The sequence below is a fragment of the Oryzias latipes genome, chromosome 18 (genome assembly GCF_053564925.1).
Source record: "Oryzias latipes strain Hd-rR chromosome 18, Olatipes_Hd-rR_3.1".
NCBI classification, from domain to species: Eukaryota; Metazoa; Chordata; class Actinopteri; order Beloniformes; family Adrianichthyidae; genus Oryzias; species Oryzias latipes.
In genome coordinates this window covers 31,399,426-31,417,270 of record NC_136254.1, presented here as the reverse complement: position 1 = coordinate 31,417,270, position 17,845 = coordinate 31,399,426, and the positions used below count along the sequence as shown (strand labels likewise).

The 17,845-nt window shown below is 42.3% G+C and overlaps 1 protein-coding gene across 2 annotated transcripts in view; it reads right to left on the bottom strand.

Moving 5' to 3' along the window:
* LOC105356347 (dachshund homolog 2) overlaps positions 1-17,845 on the bottom strand; it is a 103,609-nt gene that overhangs the window by 47,435 nt on the left and 38,329 nt on the right. For both annotated transcript variants that reach the window (XM_023965842.2, XM_023965843.2), the window contains exon 2: positions 2,039-2,154. In XM_023965842.2, coding sequence (XP_023821610.1) covers positions 2,039-2,154 — 116 coding nt within the window. The remainder of the gene's footprint in view (positions 1-2,038; positions 2,155-17,845) is intronic.

The window sequence follows — 17,845 nt, the reverse complement described above, 5'->3', positions numbered from 1 at the left end:
ATTGTTAAAATTGCTTCTTTATCAAAGATCTGAAAGTGTGCCAACAGGGTAAACAACTGTCTTCTGATCTGTTCATCATTTCAATAATCTGTACATCAAACGTCTAGTTTCATAAAGGAAACGGTAGAGTTGACTGAGGACTTACATCACAAGTCATAAAAAACTTGTTTCTAAGAAGCAGGTCAAGCTTTGCTCCCAGCAAATGTGTCCGTCCATATTTGATCAGTATTATTGATCACCTTTACAGGAAAACTCCGCCAAGTGCTTTCTTTTCTATCAAAGCCTTCAGGTTCTTCTCAGAGCTGCTGCCAATTTTAAACTGAAGCCAGACAGGCGTCGTACTCAGTGACCATCGTTGGACTGACGCAGACTGGCCTTCCAAAGAGAAAGATTTCAAACATCAGCCATGAGTCTATTGAGCACTCCAGATGACGACTAGAAGTCCTACTGGAACATTATTTGGTCAAAGAATTCCAAAATGTCTCTCTTGATCGTAGTGTTCTACACAAACAGGTCGTCTTTGGTCATCTTTACCTTACTCAGGTTGTATAGGAGTGTAGAGTAGCACTATAATTCCCAAAAACCCTGACTCCTGTGGGAACTGAAAAAACATGATAAAAAAAGTATTGGCCGTTGACAATTTCATCCCATTTTAGTGGAGATGAATGATATCAAAAGGGAAAATTTTTAGCTTTAGTCACAACTCCCCTTACAGGTGGACACAGGCTGTCTGCGGGGTAAAAAAAGGAGCAAATCTGTATGGGATACGCAGGTAGTTCACAGGAACACAGTTCACAGGAAGGGTGTAGACCGCTCGGCGAACCCGTAGACCAGTGATAGGCAACTCCAGGCCTCAAGGGCCGGTGTGTCAGCATGATTTCCAGATAACCAGGCCCTACTCATGACTGATTACCGGGTTCAGATGCATCCAGCCAATCAGAGCATGCCAAAGTTGGGTATGTTGGGAAACATTGCCTTTCCCTACCGTAGACCAAACTGTTGCATGCAACCTGACTGTTGGAAATGAGGAAATTAGAGAATCGGAGGGTAGTTTGTGTGGACATCCTACAGCCACTTACAAATCACCTGCACATCACCTGCACATGGCATTTGCACACAGTCAGTAAGGAACCAGTACTTGCACTCTAATAACCACTAGAATGTGGTGTAAGGACACCGTACAACAGCACCCCACGTGCACAGTAAGTGCGAGCACCTTACATTTGCCTCTAGAATACTTCATTTTCGTTCCTTAAGGTGGGCGTACGATCCTCAAGAGTACAGCAAGACACACCTCTTAAGATGTGACTGCTCTTTACAAGCCTCCATGGACGGGTAACCAAAAAAGGTTGCAAGGCCTGTACAGGCAGGTGGGAACTGGTGGAAAAATGTGATAGGTGTGATTGTGAGACAAAATTAAAAAAAAGGGTCACAGCAAGAATGATGGGAGAGATAGTGAGACCGAAGATGCGGTCTGGTTTCAAAACAGACCGTGGAAATTGACAACGGGCAGAACTGGAGAGGCTAAGGTTCTTTCTGGAAGTGATCACTGACAGCGGCGGTCAGATGTTTGGACATGAATTCAGGAAAACCAGACTGAAAAAGGTTTGCACACATTTAGAGGACGACACGTTGGGGACAGGATGCCAAAAAGGAGGAACCACCAAAAAGGAAGTTCATGGCTGGAAGACATGAGGAATACTTGGGGGTTGGGCCTCCTCATGAACAAACAACCGTTGGACCGTCAGCAGTAGAACAGCCTTATTGGAGGTGCTTTATCAATTATAAGTCATGTTTGTCCTGCCTATTATTATCCAGTCAAAGTGGCTATGATTGCTAAGCTAAAAACTGTTTTCAAATGGACCTAAACAAATGGGAACACAGTGTTGGTCCATCTTCTGTATGTCATCAAATCACTTAATGGGTGGCGATATGAGACAAAAAAGGGCCAAAGCAAAGACACTGAGTAGAAATATTCAACTCTCTTTCTCAGTTTAAGGAATGGTAGAAACTGAAAATGGGACTGTTGGTAACTAACCGGTGTGGGAGAGCAGGTTGGGAGACAGCAGGCCTGGCAGTCCCGGGTGCAGCAGCCTGGGGCTTTCCTGGATCCCTGCACCAGAGCAGCGCTTGGGAGGACGGCCCGGACGAGAGCTGGAGGGGAAGACACAGAAAAAGGAGCTATATTACCAGGACACAAGCAGAACGCCGGCGCCGAGCAGACACCCAACATTCTGAACTTAAATTCATCACTACTGACTAATTTTGTGAGAAAATCCGTGACTGTGCAGTGACTTTCAACATGCTGGTGTTGATATTCACTGTCTGCTTTTTAACTCTGAAAAAGTGACGATGGCCTTTATTGGAGCAGATACTTCATGTCACCCAAGTGTCAGCTTTGAGTCACGGTTGTGTAACGAGGTTACCAGTCCGTCAAATCCCACAAATCAACTCTATAAACGAAATGTCCTATTAGATTAGTCTTTATTTGTATTGTGTCAAGCTTGTTTCTTACTGCACCTGAAAGCAACACAGTTCACAGTGTTACTGGGGGCACAGGCCAAGTGCTGTTTCAGGCCATGCAGGTAGCAGTACGCAACTTCTCTCACGTCCTGTGCTTTAGTGTTTTCTATGACTATTTACAACTTGTAAGAGTTGCATTTGTAGAACAGTAGACCCTCGTTTATTGTGGAGGTTACGTCCTAAAATCCACCCACGATAGATCAAATCTTTAAATTAGGATTACATATTTTTTAAGACTGCAAAACTCCTCACTACCCACTTTACATGCTTTTTTCAGACAACATTTTCACACTTCTCTCTCTTGTTTGAAAACTTTCACAGAAAAATATGTCCAGTTTAATAGAATGAAACCAAGGATCTGATCGTGATCAAAGATGGGGTGAGCTGTCTGTATTCAATACAGGAGACACAGCACATTGATAGACAAGGTCGGCAGCCAATCGGGATGCAGAACACAATGCATGCAAAATTGCACTGAACATGAGTCGCGAAACAGCAATGGGTAAGTAGATATGATCTATAAGAATCATGTCACACATAATTTTAGTGCGTAGCTTGCGCCCAATGCTATCGCTAGCCCTAGCTTAAGGCTGAGTTGTTGGTTAAGTCATTGGTTTTCAGCCATCTTTCTTTTCTTATCGCACGGCTGGGGTTTTTGTCTTTAAGGAGGCATGTAGGATTCTGGTGTTTGGAATGACCATGTTTTGTTTGTTCAATAATAATATAACCAACCAGAGGCGCCTCTTCTCTCCTAATTACTAACCAAACTCAACGCAGAGTGACAACATGGTAGGACACGTCGGTCGTAGTTGGATGGTTGCATGTCTACCACAACCAAAGAACATGGGAAATCAAGGTTCAGGGTTGTGTCAGGAAGGGCATCAGGCTTAAAAATCGCGACTCCTGTAGGGATGGGCCGAAAGGTGAACAACGTGAAAGGAAAACTTGTTTGGCCTTCTACTGGTTGACTATAAAAAGCTGAACAGCCAGCAGATAAACCAGGTCACATGGTCAGAATAAGAGCATATAACAACAGTATCAGCTTCTTAATGGTTTTCCATAACCGACGGCCCGGATGACTGATGTGACCCAAAGAGGTGATGTCTAATCGGTCACTGCTGATCAACTTCTCTGGAGAAAAAACCCGACAGCATTTCTCTCACCTGGAAGTTTGGGTAAAATAAAAATCACAAGATCTGTCCTAAAACCCAGCAGCTTTATTATACAGAGAGCAGGAGCTTTAGTATTCACAATTCGGCGCCTTCACAATAAAATACAGGCTCTGGTGACCAATAATGGGGGTGCTTTAACAGCTTGGGAGGGGACTTCATTTTACAGTTGAACTGGAGAATACTGGCCACAATATTTTTATACTCATGACACCAATACCGAACAAATCTCCTGAAAAATGAACCTTTAACTCTGAAACTAACCATATTTAAATTTAGAAATGGTAAGATTTCAATTTTAAACTAGGAACTAATTTATTTGAGTCACTATTTCAGCAATTGTACAAGAAGTTAGATCCTTTCCAGGTTGATGCATCATATAAAGTTCATTATAGTCCCCTAAAAAGTTATTTGTTTAAATATTAAAAGACAAAACCATGTTGTAAATTAGGTTTTATTCTGTAATATGTGTTAAGAATCATTACAAAAATAGTTTAACAAACACAAACACAAGTGTACACATCCTGCACATTGAACAACATACTCCGGCATTTCTCTCACGCCCCAATTTTGTATCGCACACGTGTAACCTGCTTCATTATGCATATGCACGTAGACACAAATAACCCCCCCCTCAAACACAAGAATACAGTAACCCAACACAAGCAATTGACCGTAAAAGGGGAAGTACACACACTCGCACTCACACACTCAGGAGGTGTGCATACAGGCCAACTCTCTGCAGGGTGGCTAAGTAACAGATGGCCGTCCAAAGTCATTTACACCTCCACTGAGAAAAAATAAAACCTGTATATGACAAACACCACAAAGCCACCGCATGAAAGCCATGGATGAGGACAAGACACGGGAAAATGTAGAAAAAGCGCCAAATGTTTAAAGCACATCTGAACTGAACATACAACAAAAGATGTACAGTAATACCGCTTAGGGAAAAAATGCATACCAAACAGTAGACCTTGATGTATCTGGTAGAAACGTCTTTTAAAGACATCGGTCAATACTTTCGGTATTGTATTATCATCATCTTCGTCTTCAGTAGATCACCCTTTTTTAGTTAGTTTCACTGAGAAACCAACCGCCAAACTCCTTAACTCAAGACAAGGAAGTCTGTTATGTGCATATGAAATTACATTATCGTGGAAAAACTGTTTGTTACATCAGATATGTCTTCTTTTATTTTGTCTAATGGCTTAAGGAGATGGTAAAAAATGTGTTAGACATGAAAGTATCCTAAAAAGCTTTCCTGATTCTTTGAATTATCGTAACTCAAAAGCAGCTTTGCTCCGATATGCAACACTTTACAGTTGTTAACCTTACAGTTTTAACGTTTTTTATGCGTAATTTGCGTAAAACGACCGATTTTTACAGAAAAAAGCGACTGTCCCCTGATATACATACGACACTTCACAGTGGTAACCTTGACAATTGTAAAGTGTTTACGCAACGAATGCAAACAAACTGATTCTGAATTGGAGAACAGCAGCTTTGCTCCGATATACAACACTTTACAGTTGTTAACCTTACAGTTTTAACGTTTTTATACGTAATTTGCGTAAAACGACCGATTTTTAAAGAAAAAAGCGACTTTCCCCTGATATACATACACTTCACAGGGGTAAACTTGACAATTGTAAAGTGTTTACACAACGAATGCAAACAAACTGATTCTGAATTGGAGAACAGCAGCTTTGCGCCGATATGCAACACTTTACAGTTGTGTTTACGCAATGAACGTTAACCAACGGATTTTGACATGGAGAAAAGCAGCTTTGTGTTGACATGCAGAAAAGTACGGTAAAGCGTTGCACATCAGTGCAAAACCGCTTTTATCTACATCAGAATCTGATGGATTTATGTTGAGCGTGTAAACGGTAAGAAGCATTGGGATAGCTAGACAACCGTGTTTTTTTTTTCTGTCGTCTTCAGTCCAGTCATCTCTCATTATTTTTTTTCTTTTACTTTTGTAGTGAGTACCTGTAACCAAAAAGCACAGCTAACTATATTTTGGTGTCCCTACCAGTCCGTTTGCTAGCGCGTAAGCTAGGCTAAAGATTAAAAAAAGCTTTTAAATTCAGAAAATGGGGTTTATGTTTCTTTTTTTTAGTCACACAAAAACAGCTTTGGGTCACTGTACAACTTTCATGTGTCGTTTTTGGATAGAAAATACTATACCTAAATTGCGGTTTTGTTACAAACTTTTATGATTGGTCAACATACATTACTGAAGTGTTTATGAATGAAAAAAGTTGGTAAAGAAGAGTAAAATTGATTTGTAAAACTGAGAAAAATTCAGAAACGTACTTAATACGATAGTTAACACACTATTGCTTTCTTCGTGTTTAGGTTTTGCTGGTTATCTTTAATTTAGGTCAAAGCCAGAACTGTTGTTCATAGCAACAGTAACCCTGAGGGGCGTGGCTTATGGCAGAAGCACTCACTTTAGTGCTGCAACAGACAGGATGAGAGGATGTCGAGCTTTTCAGGAACATGTCGAGTAAATCGGTCAGACCCCGCTGGGAGCCGGGAGTGTCTGCTAAAAGACGGCGAGAGCAAACGGCTGCAAATGTTTTCTGGGTGTGATCTGTACTCGAGAAAAAAGACAGACGTTAAAAGAGGGGAGGGAGGAAACGAAAACATGACCCCCGGGTTTCCCTCTGAACTCCACTTCACCTCTTCGTCCCTCCATCAAACTGACACCACGATCTCAGAGGCAGGAACGCAGTCCATCGCAGCCTCTCGCGTAGGGGATATGGCGAGCGCGCAAACACGCAGGTGTTCTCTGTCAACAGTTACCTGCTACCTTTCAACGGCGCTCACACACATAATGGAAATGTGTCACCCCACCAGGTGTGTGAGTGTGTTCATCTGCATCCATCCATGTGTGAGCAACATTAAGGTGTGTAGCCGCACCGCGCGCACAAATGATATCGCCTTCTCATTAGTCCTACAGTTCTTTGTTCAAAGTAATGACTGCAGTGTGTGTGTGCATGTGTGTGTGTGTGTGTGTCCCGTAGGGTTGCCATATGTTGGGCATTAATCCTCGTCAACGGTCCACTCTCCTTACTGCACCGAGCACAAGAACAAAGAGCAGGTCACACACAAGCACATCACACAGAAGCTTTCTCCTATAAAAGAGGTGCAGACACACACACACACACACACGTGTACACAACACAGTTTGCAGAAGTCTGGCAACACACTCTCAAGCAAACTTCACAGGCAGTCCATTGACCTACATTTATTTGTTGACTATTAACCTTAACTGCATTCAGATCCAGGCCTTTGGACACGTCTTCACCAAAACACTGACTTACAACCAGAGAAACACACGGCAAAGTGACCTCTGACCTCCACTCAAGTGCCTAAAACATATCCAAACTCCTATTTTATTGGTTGATTCCCCTCCTTTTTTTTAAATCATAAACTGAGTTGATCTTATTGGATCTAACTGATACTACTGGATCAACTGGTTTCACACTGAGCTGTTAGGTCTGCTGTTTAAGGCAGCGTCAAACAGCCACTACGTACATTTTGTGCATTTTCTACGAATGAGGTTTCAGTCTTTCGTGATACATGTGTGATGTACTTCATTCCTAAGTGTTTTTTGCATTCTTTGCATTAATTCGGTTTGGAGCTGTTCAACATTTTTGATCGGTTGAGAATTACACAGTTTACGTTTACGTTTTTACGCAAATGTTACGTAAATCTTATGCAACTGTGCATGATTTTTGCGAGAGGCATACGCAAATTTGTGGCTTTCCACGACCATTCCACATTTGTCTGACTTTTTACTCATGTACCACAGATGTACATGAGCACAATTAAGTAACTGACGGACGAGTCACTAATAATTCACATAGAAACAGCGTAATAATCATTATAATAATAATTTATGTGTTCTTTGCGCATTTATTCATACTTTTTCCGTGATTTTACCGTGGTTCATTCATGATACATCGGTAAATATTTTCTCGTAAAGACCTCAACATTTCTCCCTTTTACCAAGTATATTCCCGTTTGACCAATTTTCATCCGTGCAATATGCGCAAAATATTCATAGTGGCTGTGTGACACTGCCTTTAGCAGGTGTGGGCTCACCTGAACGTAAAAGAACAGGAGAGTTTTGGAAATCCAGATTATGAGGATGCCAGTCAGCATCCGTTTTAATGTCGTTGTTCAATTCCACCACACTTGGGACAAGTCGTTGTTTTCAATTCGAGTTACGTTCTTTACAGATGACAACTGCATGAGTAGCGCCACACGAAGGTCCTTGATTTCCTCACATTTACTATCCGATAAACTTACAGAGTAAAGAGTAAATAAATGCTTTAAATGAGCCAAGACTGTGCTGCTATTTACAAATGTAAATATCCATCTGTCCATCACAGCTGCCAGTACCCCACCTAAGAAACCAAACCAAAAATGGCGCCACACTGGCAGCTTCTACAGTAGCAGAAAAGGTTAAAGCTATGACAAAACTTTTGTTTTGTGGAATTCTAAAGCCGTTTCACAAATGTATATATATGTTCACCTCTTTATCCATTTTCTTAACCCACTGTATCCCTTTTGGGGTCACGGAGCCTAAGATTGCAACTGTTGGGTGAAGCAGGGTTCACCCTGGACAGGTCGCTAGCCTGTCACAGGGTCTAACAGATATTCAAGGAATCATAAAAGTTTCATTTGACGACCTAAAACTTATTTCAAGTTCCAGTGTATGACAACTATGGATCAGGATATCCGCTTATTCCGTTTACTAGCTACACTCCCACACTTTGAATAGCCGTTGAAATGGAGATAAACTCAGGGTAACGGACAGCCCGAACCGTCAAACGCTAAGTGGACTTTCGTGAAGTGCGTTAATTTCTGATAATGCACAACTCGGCGGGCACTTTCCCTTACATATTTGTGTTGTGTTTTGGGTTGTGGGATCAAACTAATTTCTATCTAAAAATCTTTAGCTTTATAAATAAAGTTTTATAAATAAAGTTTTACGCCTTAACTAGCTTTCAAATCTTTCCCCAAACCTGGAATATGTTTGCATGTTTATAACTGTGTTATAACAGCTACAGCTACAACTCCTGTGCTGCCTTCCAGTGCTTACAGTTGGTTTGTATGAATGTGTAAATGTAAAGAAGATAACTCCTGTCTTTTATGTCAACACACTTTTGGACTCCATTATGTGGGTTTTAGTTTTATCGGCCTTTGAGTTAAGAAAAAATAAAACCTTTTTCTTCTAAATTCCTTACATTTTTGGTTAAAGTGTGTTAACGTCCATTTATATCGTTAATGTTAAATTTACTTTTCAAATTAATGTTACGTTAAGAAACTAGAATACCAACAACAAACTATTTGCCTGATAAAAATAGTAAAATTATCAATTTTAAATTGAGAGAAAAATGGAGGTTTTTAAGGCTTGTCTTCTGTTTTAAACAAATAACAGACAGTGAAAAGCCGTAAGTGACTTACACGGCTTAGTCTTCATGAATGTGGGTGTCCCGATGACCCGATGAAGAAAAAAACAAACCACGCTGGAAATAAACAACACAAAGCTGACATCCAACACGAACACACACCCACGACCCGATGAGCCGTCTTGGAGTAAGTCTTAGCGCCGTGACACACACGCCCCTTCGCCTGTCCTCCCAAATGGCCGTCTCTATGGTGACGGAACCTTGATCAATACTTCGTCATTGGCTCTGATGGCCGGTCAGGGTCAGTCACACACAAACAGGCATGGCGGTGAATAAGCACGGACTCGCTAACACGTTTGACAGATTGATTTACCCAGAATGTGCAGAGATTTTACACACACACACAGACGCACACACATGCTGCAGTTTATCAAAGCCTGATGCGGTCAGTACGTGGGGCAGAACGTGGGGTCAACCCTCTTTAGCTCAAATCTTTCATCTTCTCTTCGTTCTTTTCTTTCATCTCTCCATCAGAGGGCTCATCTGTTAACCCCCTCATGTTTTCTATTTTTTTCCTATTTCTTCTCCTTTTGGTTTTCTATTTCACTCCTCCATCAATCTTGGGATCAATTTTTGCCTTTGTTCTGTGGTTTCGTTTCTCTATTTGTCTTTTTCTTTAACTCCTTGTTTTTCCTTTCCTAACACGTAACGGGTGTTTATGCCTCGCCAACCTCCTACAATATGAAAATCCAATAAGACTTACGTGAGCTTTTTTATTTTTATCAATGAGTTAATGAGTACCCAACTTCCAAATGGTTTTTTCCATTTGGAAACAGCCTACAGTCCTGACTAAAGCCGGAGAAAAATGCTGTGTCTGATTCCAGCGGGAGCGCTGTCTGCTAACTGACTTACAGCATCACAGGACCATTTTATAGAGAAATGAAGACATCTATGAGCGAATCCAGCAGGTGGCCACATGGCCGCATTTGTGATTGGGAGGCGGCACTCCAATTTTTTACACGCCGCGGAACATTTTGGGAAAAAGTTAACATTTTTCTGACGTTTTTTTAGCATCGGTCAGTTGGAGGTGGCGTGGTGATAGTCCGGTGACAAGCGGGTGCTAAACATAGAGGATCTTTTTTATGAGTGTCTTGATGCAAATAAGACAAACGTGACAAAGTTCAGGAGGAGAATGATCAGATTCTCCTCTGTGTTGGTTTTTGACTCCAGCTGCCAATAAAATCATCAACATGTCCCTACCAAAGCTGAGTTCCAAATTGGTTGACGTGACTCTAAGTCTTTGGCAAAGTTCCGATATTTGAACTCAATATTTGAACCGCTAGAGAATCGTGCCACGCCCTCCACTCAAAATGCACCGCAGGACTTCTGATTGTGTCCGTACATTGACTTAGCATTGAAACTGGCCGCTAACCACGTTCAGTATGAATGTAGCATCTGTCAGGTATGGCTGTTCTACATTGAAGACGTCCTTAAGCTGCTTTTGTACATTTTAAGACCTGTTTGCCTGTTCCACCGCCATCCAATCCTTCCTTTGTAATGTCAGAGCTTCTTGAGGTCTTCCTTTGGTCTACGTTCATACAGTCCCTTCCCTCGGTCCATCTCCTCCTCCTCGTCTCCCTCGGCCCTAACATCTCTGTTTTCTGTCTGGCCGTGTCCCCTCGCCCGTCATAAATCGTGTTGCGGGCTTACATCCTCCCTTTACTCTTTGTTTGTCGCAGAAGAACAATCTATTCTTTTTAAAGAGACACCAGAGAAATGGGATCCATGTCCGTCCACACGCACACACTCGCACAGACGGGCGTCATAATCATGGAAGCTCACGGACTCACGAGGAACAGAGAGGAGAAAGAGATGGATGTTTACTTTCCTCCGGGCTTCCGCCTCTTTGATTGGACAGATGAATGACTTCATTGTGTGTGCGTTTCCTTCTCTTTCGTTTTAACATGGAGAAAGGAGATGGAGAGATGGAAAATAAATTCAGACGGAGAGACAGAGGTAGGGTGAGGTAAGCAATAATAAGTATTGATTGATAAGGGAAGTAGAGCGAGAGTATTAAAGGAGAGGGGGGGGGGGGAAATCACCCTAAAACACAGAATGGAGGAAAACAGCGAAACTGTATTGATTAACTGGTGACGCTTTTCTCACTCTTTTCATCCCCCACTTCTACTTCTTCCCTCTGTTTATCTATTACAGTTCAGTAACTATTCGTCTTTACACTTCCTGTCCTCCGTCCTGCATATATTCCCTCACTTCTGCTTAAACTGTAACTCAATCTATTCTTCCTGTGTGCACTTATTTTTCCATCCATCTCTTCCTTTAGGCCAATATCCTTTCTCGTGTCTTTTTATATCCATCTGTGTGTTTTTTTTGTTTCTTTCATCTATCCATTTTTCAGTAATACTTTCATCCGCCTGTCATCGGTCCATCCTATATCTGTTTTAACATCTATATATAATAGGATCCAGCTTTCATTCGTTTACACTGGTCCCTGCCCATCACTCAAGCGTCATCTGTCCATCCATTCATCCCTTTGTCTGTCCTCTCATCCATCACTCCACCAATCTGAAGTCTTTTCAGTCGGTGGTGCCAATGCGCCACGTTTTCTACAGTAGGAACAGCAGATGATCTGACCTGATTTCAGCATTTCTCTCCTTTGAGTTCATTAACATGGATTTTTGTTTTCCCTGATTGGTCAAACGTCTGTATCTGCAGTAAACAAAGACGGAAAATGTTTAGAAAGTAATTGGTGAAAGTTTTTCTTTCCGGAAAAGCCTGAAAGCGATTGAGAGGAAACGTTTACAAAGAAACCTGGCCAATCCAAAACTTAGAAACTGAGGGGAAGGAGACCTTATCTCCAGCAGGTTAGACGTCACTGGAATCGAGTCCTGACTAAAACCAGGACGAAGGACCACATCAGTCCTGTCTTCGTTGTTCAGAGAGTAGACCTTAACTTGCACTACTTGTGTCAAAGTCTTTCTAGGATTTAAGCAATAGTCACATACCAAGGAAGACTCTGCACGTTTTGCAGATTTTTGGGTTGTCCAAAAAACGCGGAAGGTCATAAAGAGGAGTGGCCACACCCCAAAGTGAGCGCAGGTGTGTCTCAAGGGTGTGTCTTGCTCCCATGTGGCTCACACGGCCACCTAATCATGAAAAAAGAATGTACCATTGTCATGCGTGTGGTAATTGTATTGTGAAGTATTCATAAGGATAATGTAGGTTGTACACACTTACGACGTACAGGTGAAGATGTCGTACGGTGCCTTTACGACACACTCTAATCGTTAGTCGAGTGTTGGCACTGACCGCTTGCATGGGGTGATACATAAGTGTGTGTATGGATTCCCACACAAATTTCAAACTGTGACACACCTGCGGATCACCTACTTCAATCCTCATTAACCATTGCATGTTGTACAGGTGTTCGCTATGACCTACAGCATGCCAGTACAAAAACTATGCGCAAACATTTTTGCTCACCATACCCAGTTTTAACCCGCGGGGGCCTTTATCCACCTGTAAGGGCAGTTGTTACTAATGGAACGTCAACACTGGGCTTGGAAACGCAAGCAACCACTTCCAATGAAAAGTTGGTGTAATTAGGAGTGTGGTCATTTTCAGCTTCCATGTTCAAAACTCTCATGTTCACGTGTCGCTATGCAAGTCCTTAAGACTGGAACCAGTTGAACTTTGGCCAATCAGTGACTTGACTTTGGTAGAGACATAGAGACGAAACACAGAAGTACCAACCATTAAAAAATTGATCATGTGGAGAAATAAATAACTATGATTTGTGTGAGGCCGGAATTATGACACCAAATCTTTCATATCTCTGAATAGAGCCGAGAAAGAAAAAGCCTGGAAGAAGATTCACGAGATTTGAAGGTACATGCGCTAGCATTGGGTAGGGACAGTTCATAGAGAACATCGTACGCTAAAAACAGTTCAAAAATGGCCGTTTAGAATGTTCTTGAATATGCATTACATGGTTGGCATGAACATAGCTTAAGGCTTTAGCTGCCTTTTACTGATTTACCAATAGATTTAATTATTTAATCTAATCAGTGGCGTTGGATGTAAAATTTGATTTACAAATAAACCGAGCGTGTCCCCCATGCTTGAACTAGAATCTAAAAAAACTAAAGTTTGTGCAAAACTTTCAAAACACCTGAAGGCTAATTTTTTCCTTCAAAACTGTCCACCCTCCACCGGCTCCTCTGCACATCGGCGATCTCTCCGCCATCCACACGAGTGCCATCTCCATCGACGCATCTGTCGATTCTGCATCCGTCCATACATCAGCCCCCCCAGGCGATCCCTTTCCCCATCCCTCTCCCTCCACAGAGGAACAGGTGTGCAACGGGACACGAGACAAAAACACTCCTGCATTTTTAACCAGTATCCATTAAATATTAAACAGCGCCAGCACACACACACGCACAGAGACACACAATCGCTGACGAGACGAGTTATACAGGTCGATGGGCAAACGTGTGTCTGCATGTCTGTGAGAGCGTGCGCGAGTGTGCGATGGCTTTAAGCGTCATTACCTTACTTCCTAGGCATGTGGGCAAACACACACACACACACGGATAATTCATACAGGCATACATGCTGCTCTCACATGGTAGCATTTAAGAGGTAAAACTATACCAGACTCCATGTTTTCTCCCCCTTCTCTCCCTGTCCGTCTCCTCCTCCCGAGCCCCTTTGAAGTGCTCCATAACAAAGTATAACAACAGGAAGTTTTCAATGCGCCACATTGAGAAGGAATGTCACATATGGTATGAGGTGGAGGGGGGGGGGGGGGGGTGAACAGAAGATAAAGGAATTCATATATTGATGGAGACGCTAACTTATGTTGGTCTTTTCCAAAAAGAAATACTCTTTAATTTGGAGTTTGACTAGAATTTTTTCACAGTATAAATTATAGTGTATATATATTAGTATATAAGCTTTTCTGAGTATAAATTTAAAAGTAAACATTGATAAAGCTCTGAAAATGGTTTCAGTTTTTCTAACTATTCACAAAAAAAAAAAAAAAAAAAAAAAAACACTTTGTGGCCCAGTGGTGGAGTGTCCGCCCTGAGACTAGAAGGTTCATACTTCAAATCCACAGTTAAGTCATACCCAAAGACTCTAAAATTGGGAACCAATGAATCCCTGCTTAACCTCAGCATCAAGGGGCTGGTTTTTGGGGTGGGGGTGGGGGGTGTTACAGTACCTATAGCGCAGGGGTGTTTGCACCTCACTCCTCCCCCTGGTGATGGGTTGAATGCGGAGGACAATTTTCACACACCTGAAGAATAATGAGACTTCAACGTTAACTTTAATGCTACGTTCACACAGGGTACCTGAAAGTGTGTTTAGCACATGGTGTTCACACTGACAAGCAGGGCGGGGCTTCTTGTTATTCTTTTTACAGTTAACTAGCGCATGTACGCTGCTACCTACAGTTGGAACAGGCTTGGTGCAAAATGTCAAAGCAGTGCAAATCTTGCTAATTGGGAAAGAAAAGGACACGATTCGGTTCATGGCGAGCGTCCTTGCAATGGCGGCTACAGATGACCATCATGTCAGGGGAGCGGCCCTGCTTTCTCTTTATTCGAAAACCAGATGCAAAGATCGTCAGGCTCCAAACCGTGTCTGGGTTCAACAGACAAACCAAATCCATACGTCACCACCAAATTCGAGGTCCCGATTGGTCAAAGTTTGACCTGGTTTAGCTTAAATGTGTTTGTACGTTAAGTCCAAAAAAGGTTGTAAAAACGGGACTAGCTCCACGTGAGAGTTTTGAACGTGAAAGCCTGAAACACGAGTTTACATATACTTTTTAAGTTCCCGCCTGAACGTGCGTTGCCGAGGGCGGTGTGTACATAGTTTAAGCAGAACCCACGGTATCATGATTTCTCTGCAGAGCAACGCCAACAATCTTGGACCGCAGTCAAGTCAAAAAACCACAACTGATGAGTCCTGACCGGCTGGCATGCAACAGTACTCCAAGCGTTGTCACAGCTAAAGATGAGGGCAGGGAAATGAGGCGCAAACCTCCAGATGACAAGGCTTGACCTGGTTAAACTCTCCATGGAGATCAAAACAACTTTGACCAAAAGTCTTGTTCTAAAAAAGTGTTCAGTACAGTAAGTAACCTTGTAGTTTAGGAACAATGACAGGTCATATAAAGATTTTTTTATGAACAAGGTAAAATGGTTGCTATGGAAGAGAGGACAATGTGGTTTGTAGTAGAAGCATGAAAATTGGTAAATCCATTTGTTAGCCTCAGTCTGAAATAAAAAAAAATGTATGGTTGCTATGGAGAAGGGGAAATTTAGTTTGTAGTAGATTCAAGAAAATTGGTGGACCCATTCCTTAGCCTTAGTCTTAAAGTAAACTGTATGGTTGCTATGGACTAATAACCTTCGTTTCTAATCATGACCCTTCAGCTGTTTAGAGCCAAAGGACTTGATGCCGCTCGATTTATCTTTCTATGATTGCGATGAAATCTATGCTGGTCTACGCTTGATCATTAACGAGTAGTTTAGAAAGATGAGAAGCTGTCAGCATCTGTCCCATCAAGAGAGGAAACACTGGAATGATTGAAGATGATGAGGGGAGAAGAGTCACAAAATGAAGGAGGGCAAGAAGAGGGAAGCAAAAAAACTAGAGACTGGCTCAGATCTTCATCAGTCTGTCCACCTCCCTCCATCTTCCCTCAGCTCTAGTTAATTCTCATCCCTCGCTTCTCTTCCTCGTCTACCTGTCCTCTCGCTCTATATCAATCTGCCTCTCCTCCGTCCACCCCCCACCAGCTCCATCCCTCCATCCCTCTCTGCAGTTAAGTCAGTGTAATGTAAATGATGTGCCATCGATCGCCTCTGACAGTGCAAGGACGCTCACCTCTCCTCCTCCTCCTCTTCATCGTCTTGTCATCTTTCTCTTTCTCTTTTTTTTAACACCCCTTCCCTCGGTCCCTCTCTCCTCAGCTGCTCTTTTCCTCCACCTCACTTTTTTTTCCCCCATTCCTGTCTACCCCGTTCGCCCGCTGCCTCCCACGCCTGTCATCTTTCATCCGTCCCTCTCCCTTCATTTTCCTCCCTTCTTTCACCGGCCATCATTTATGTCTCTCTCTTACTCCATTGTTCTTTGGGAGCATCTGCTGTCTCTTCCTGCCTCTGCCATCTTTTATCTGGGCCTCTCTTCATCTCCCCCCCGTCTCTCCATCTCTCTGCTGTCTCTGCAGTCCATCTTCTGCCTGCCGGCCTCACTTAAAGGAGCACAGACCACCTCTACAGGTCTGATCCGCCTCCACTCTCTTCTTTTTAACTGCTTAACCTGACGCGCTCCCCGTTCTCCACACTTCCTGATGAAAATCAATTCCCAAACTGATCTTTCATGTGCGGAACAAGGTGTGTGTCGGAGGAATCTAGCGGCCAGCGCTGTGCATTAACGGCAAATTTTCTTTTCTTTTTTTTTACACCACCACCAAAGCGTAGGACGATAACAGAGAGAAAGGAGTTGGGAGAGGGAGCATCCTCCCGCCATCAGTCAGAAGGCCGGGAAAGTCGTCCTTCCTTTCTCCGTCAGATTCTATTTCTGCCGCCGCCTTTGAAACCGAAGCACAAACGTGAGCGGCGGGACAAAGGGAAAGTTTCAGGTCCTCAAATTACACGTCTGCATCTGTTCTTCCCGCCACAAGGCAGAGTAAACCGCCTGCAGTGACGAACGAATACTTTCTGTGCATACACTAAACAGTTATTACCACTTTTTACTCTAATTTTACTTACTTGTGTTTTAATATTCATTTTATATTTTCTTAATCTGACATTAATGTATTAAATCTATTATCTCAGCTTGATTTTAGAGTGTTAAATAAAATGTTCCCTTTGTTTATTGTTTTATATTACATTTAGACTCGGGACGCGTTGATTCACTTTCCCCACCATTTGGTTCAAACCTCAATTTCGGGTGACGGTTTTGCTATGGTTCCTTGTGTTTTACATAAAAAAAAAGAACAATCAAATTCTTCAAATATGGCTCATCTATGCTGCTGTACTTCACCTCGCACCCCCAGTACTACACGATTTTGTCAAGCAATCAGCTGTTGGATTTGAACACATTTTCTGTTTTGTACAATTACGGGAGCCCATTGAGACAACTGTGTTGTAATATTGGGTTATGTAAATAAAACCGAACTGAGTAGAATTGAAAATGCTAATAAGTTAGCAACGATGAAGAAAAACCTATCCGTTAGCCTTATCCGGAACCTGGTGTATTGTAACACAACACACGTGTTTGACAATTTGAACATGTGTAGATAAATAAATAATTTATCCATCTACTTTTATATTTATGTATTTATCTATGATAAATGAAATGACGGAGTGGTGAACACCACAGTCATAGTGGTCAAATGTTCCTCAAAAGTTTCAAACTGTAGACCACAGTTAGTAAACAAACACCAACATTACACCTTTAGAAAGAAACTCAGCCGCCTTCTTGAAGACGAAATAAAAATAAATAGTATTTCAACATTTTTTCTTCCTGTAAGTACAAACAATTATGTTTGTTTTGAGGGAGGCGGCGGGACGCTGACGTGCGTTTACTGTGGCATCAGCCCACAGATTAATCCTGATATTCGGCGTGGAGGAAGAGGAGGGCCTCATGGGAGCTGCAGATGTGATGGAGAATGATGTGAGGGAA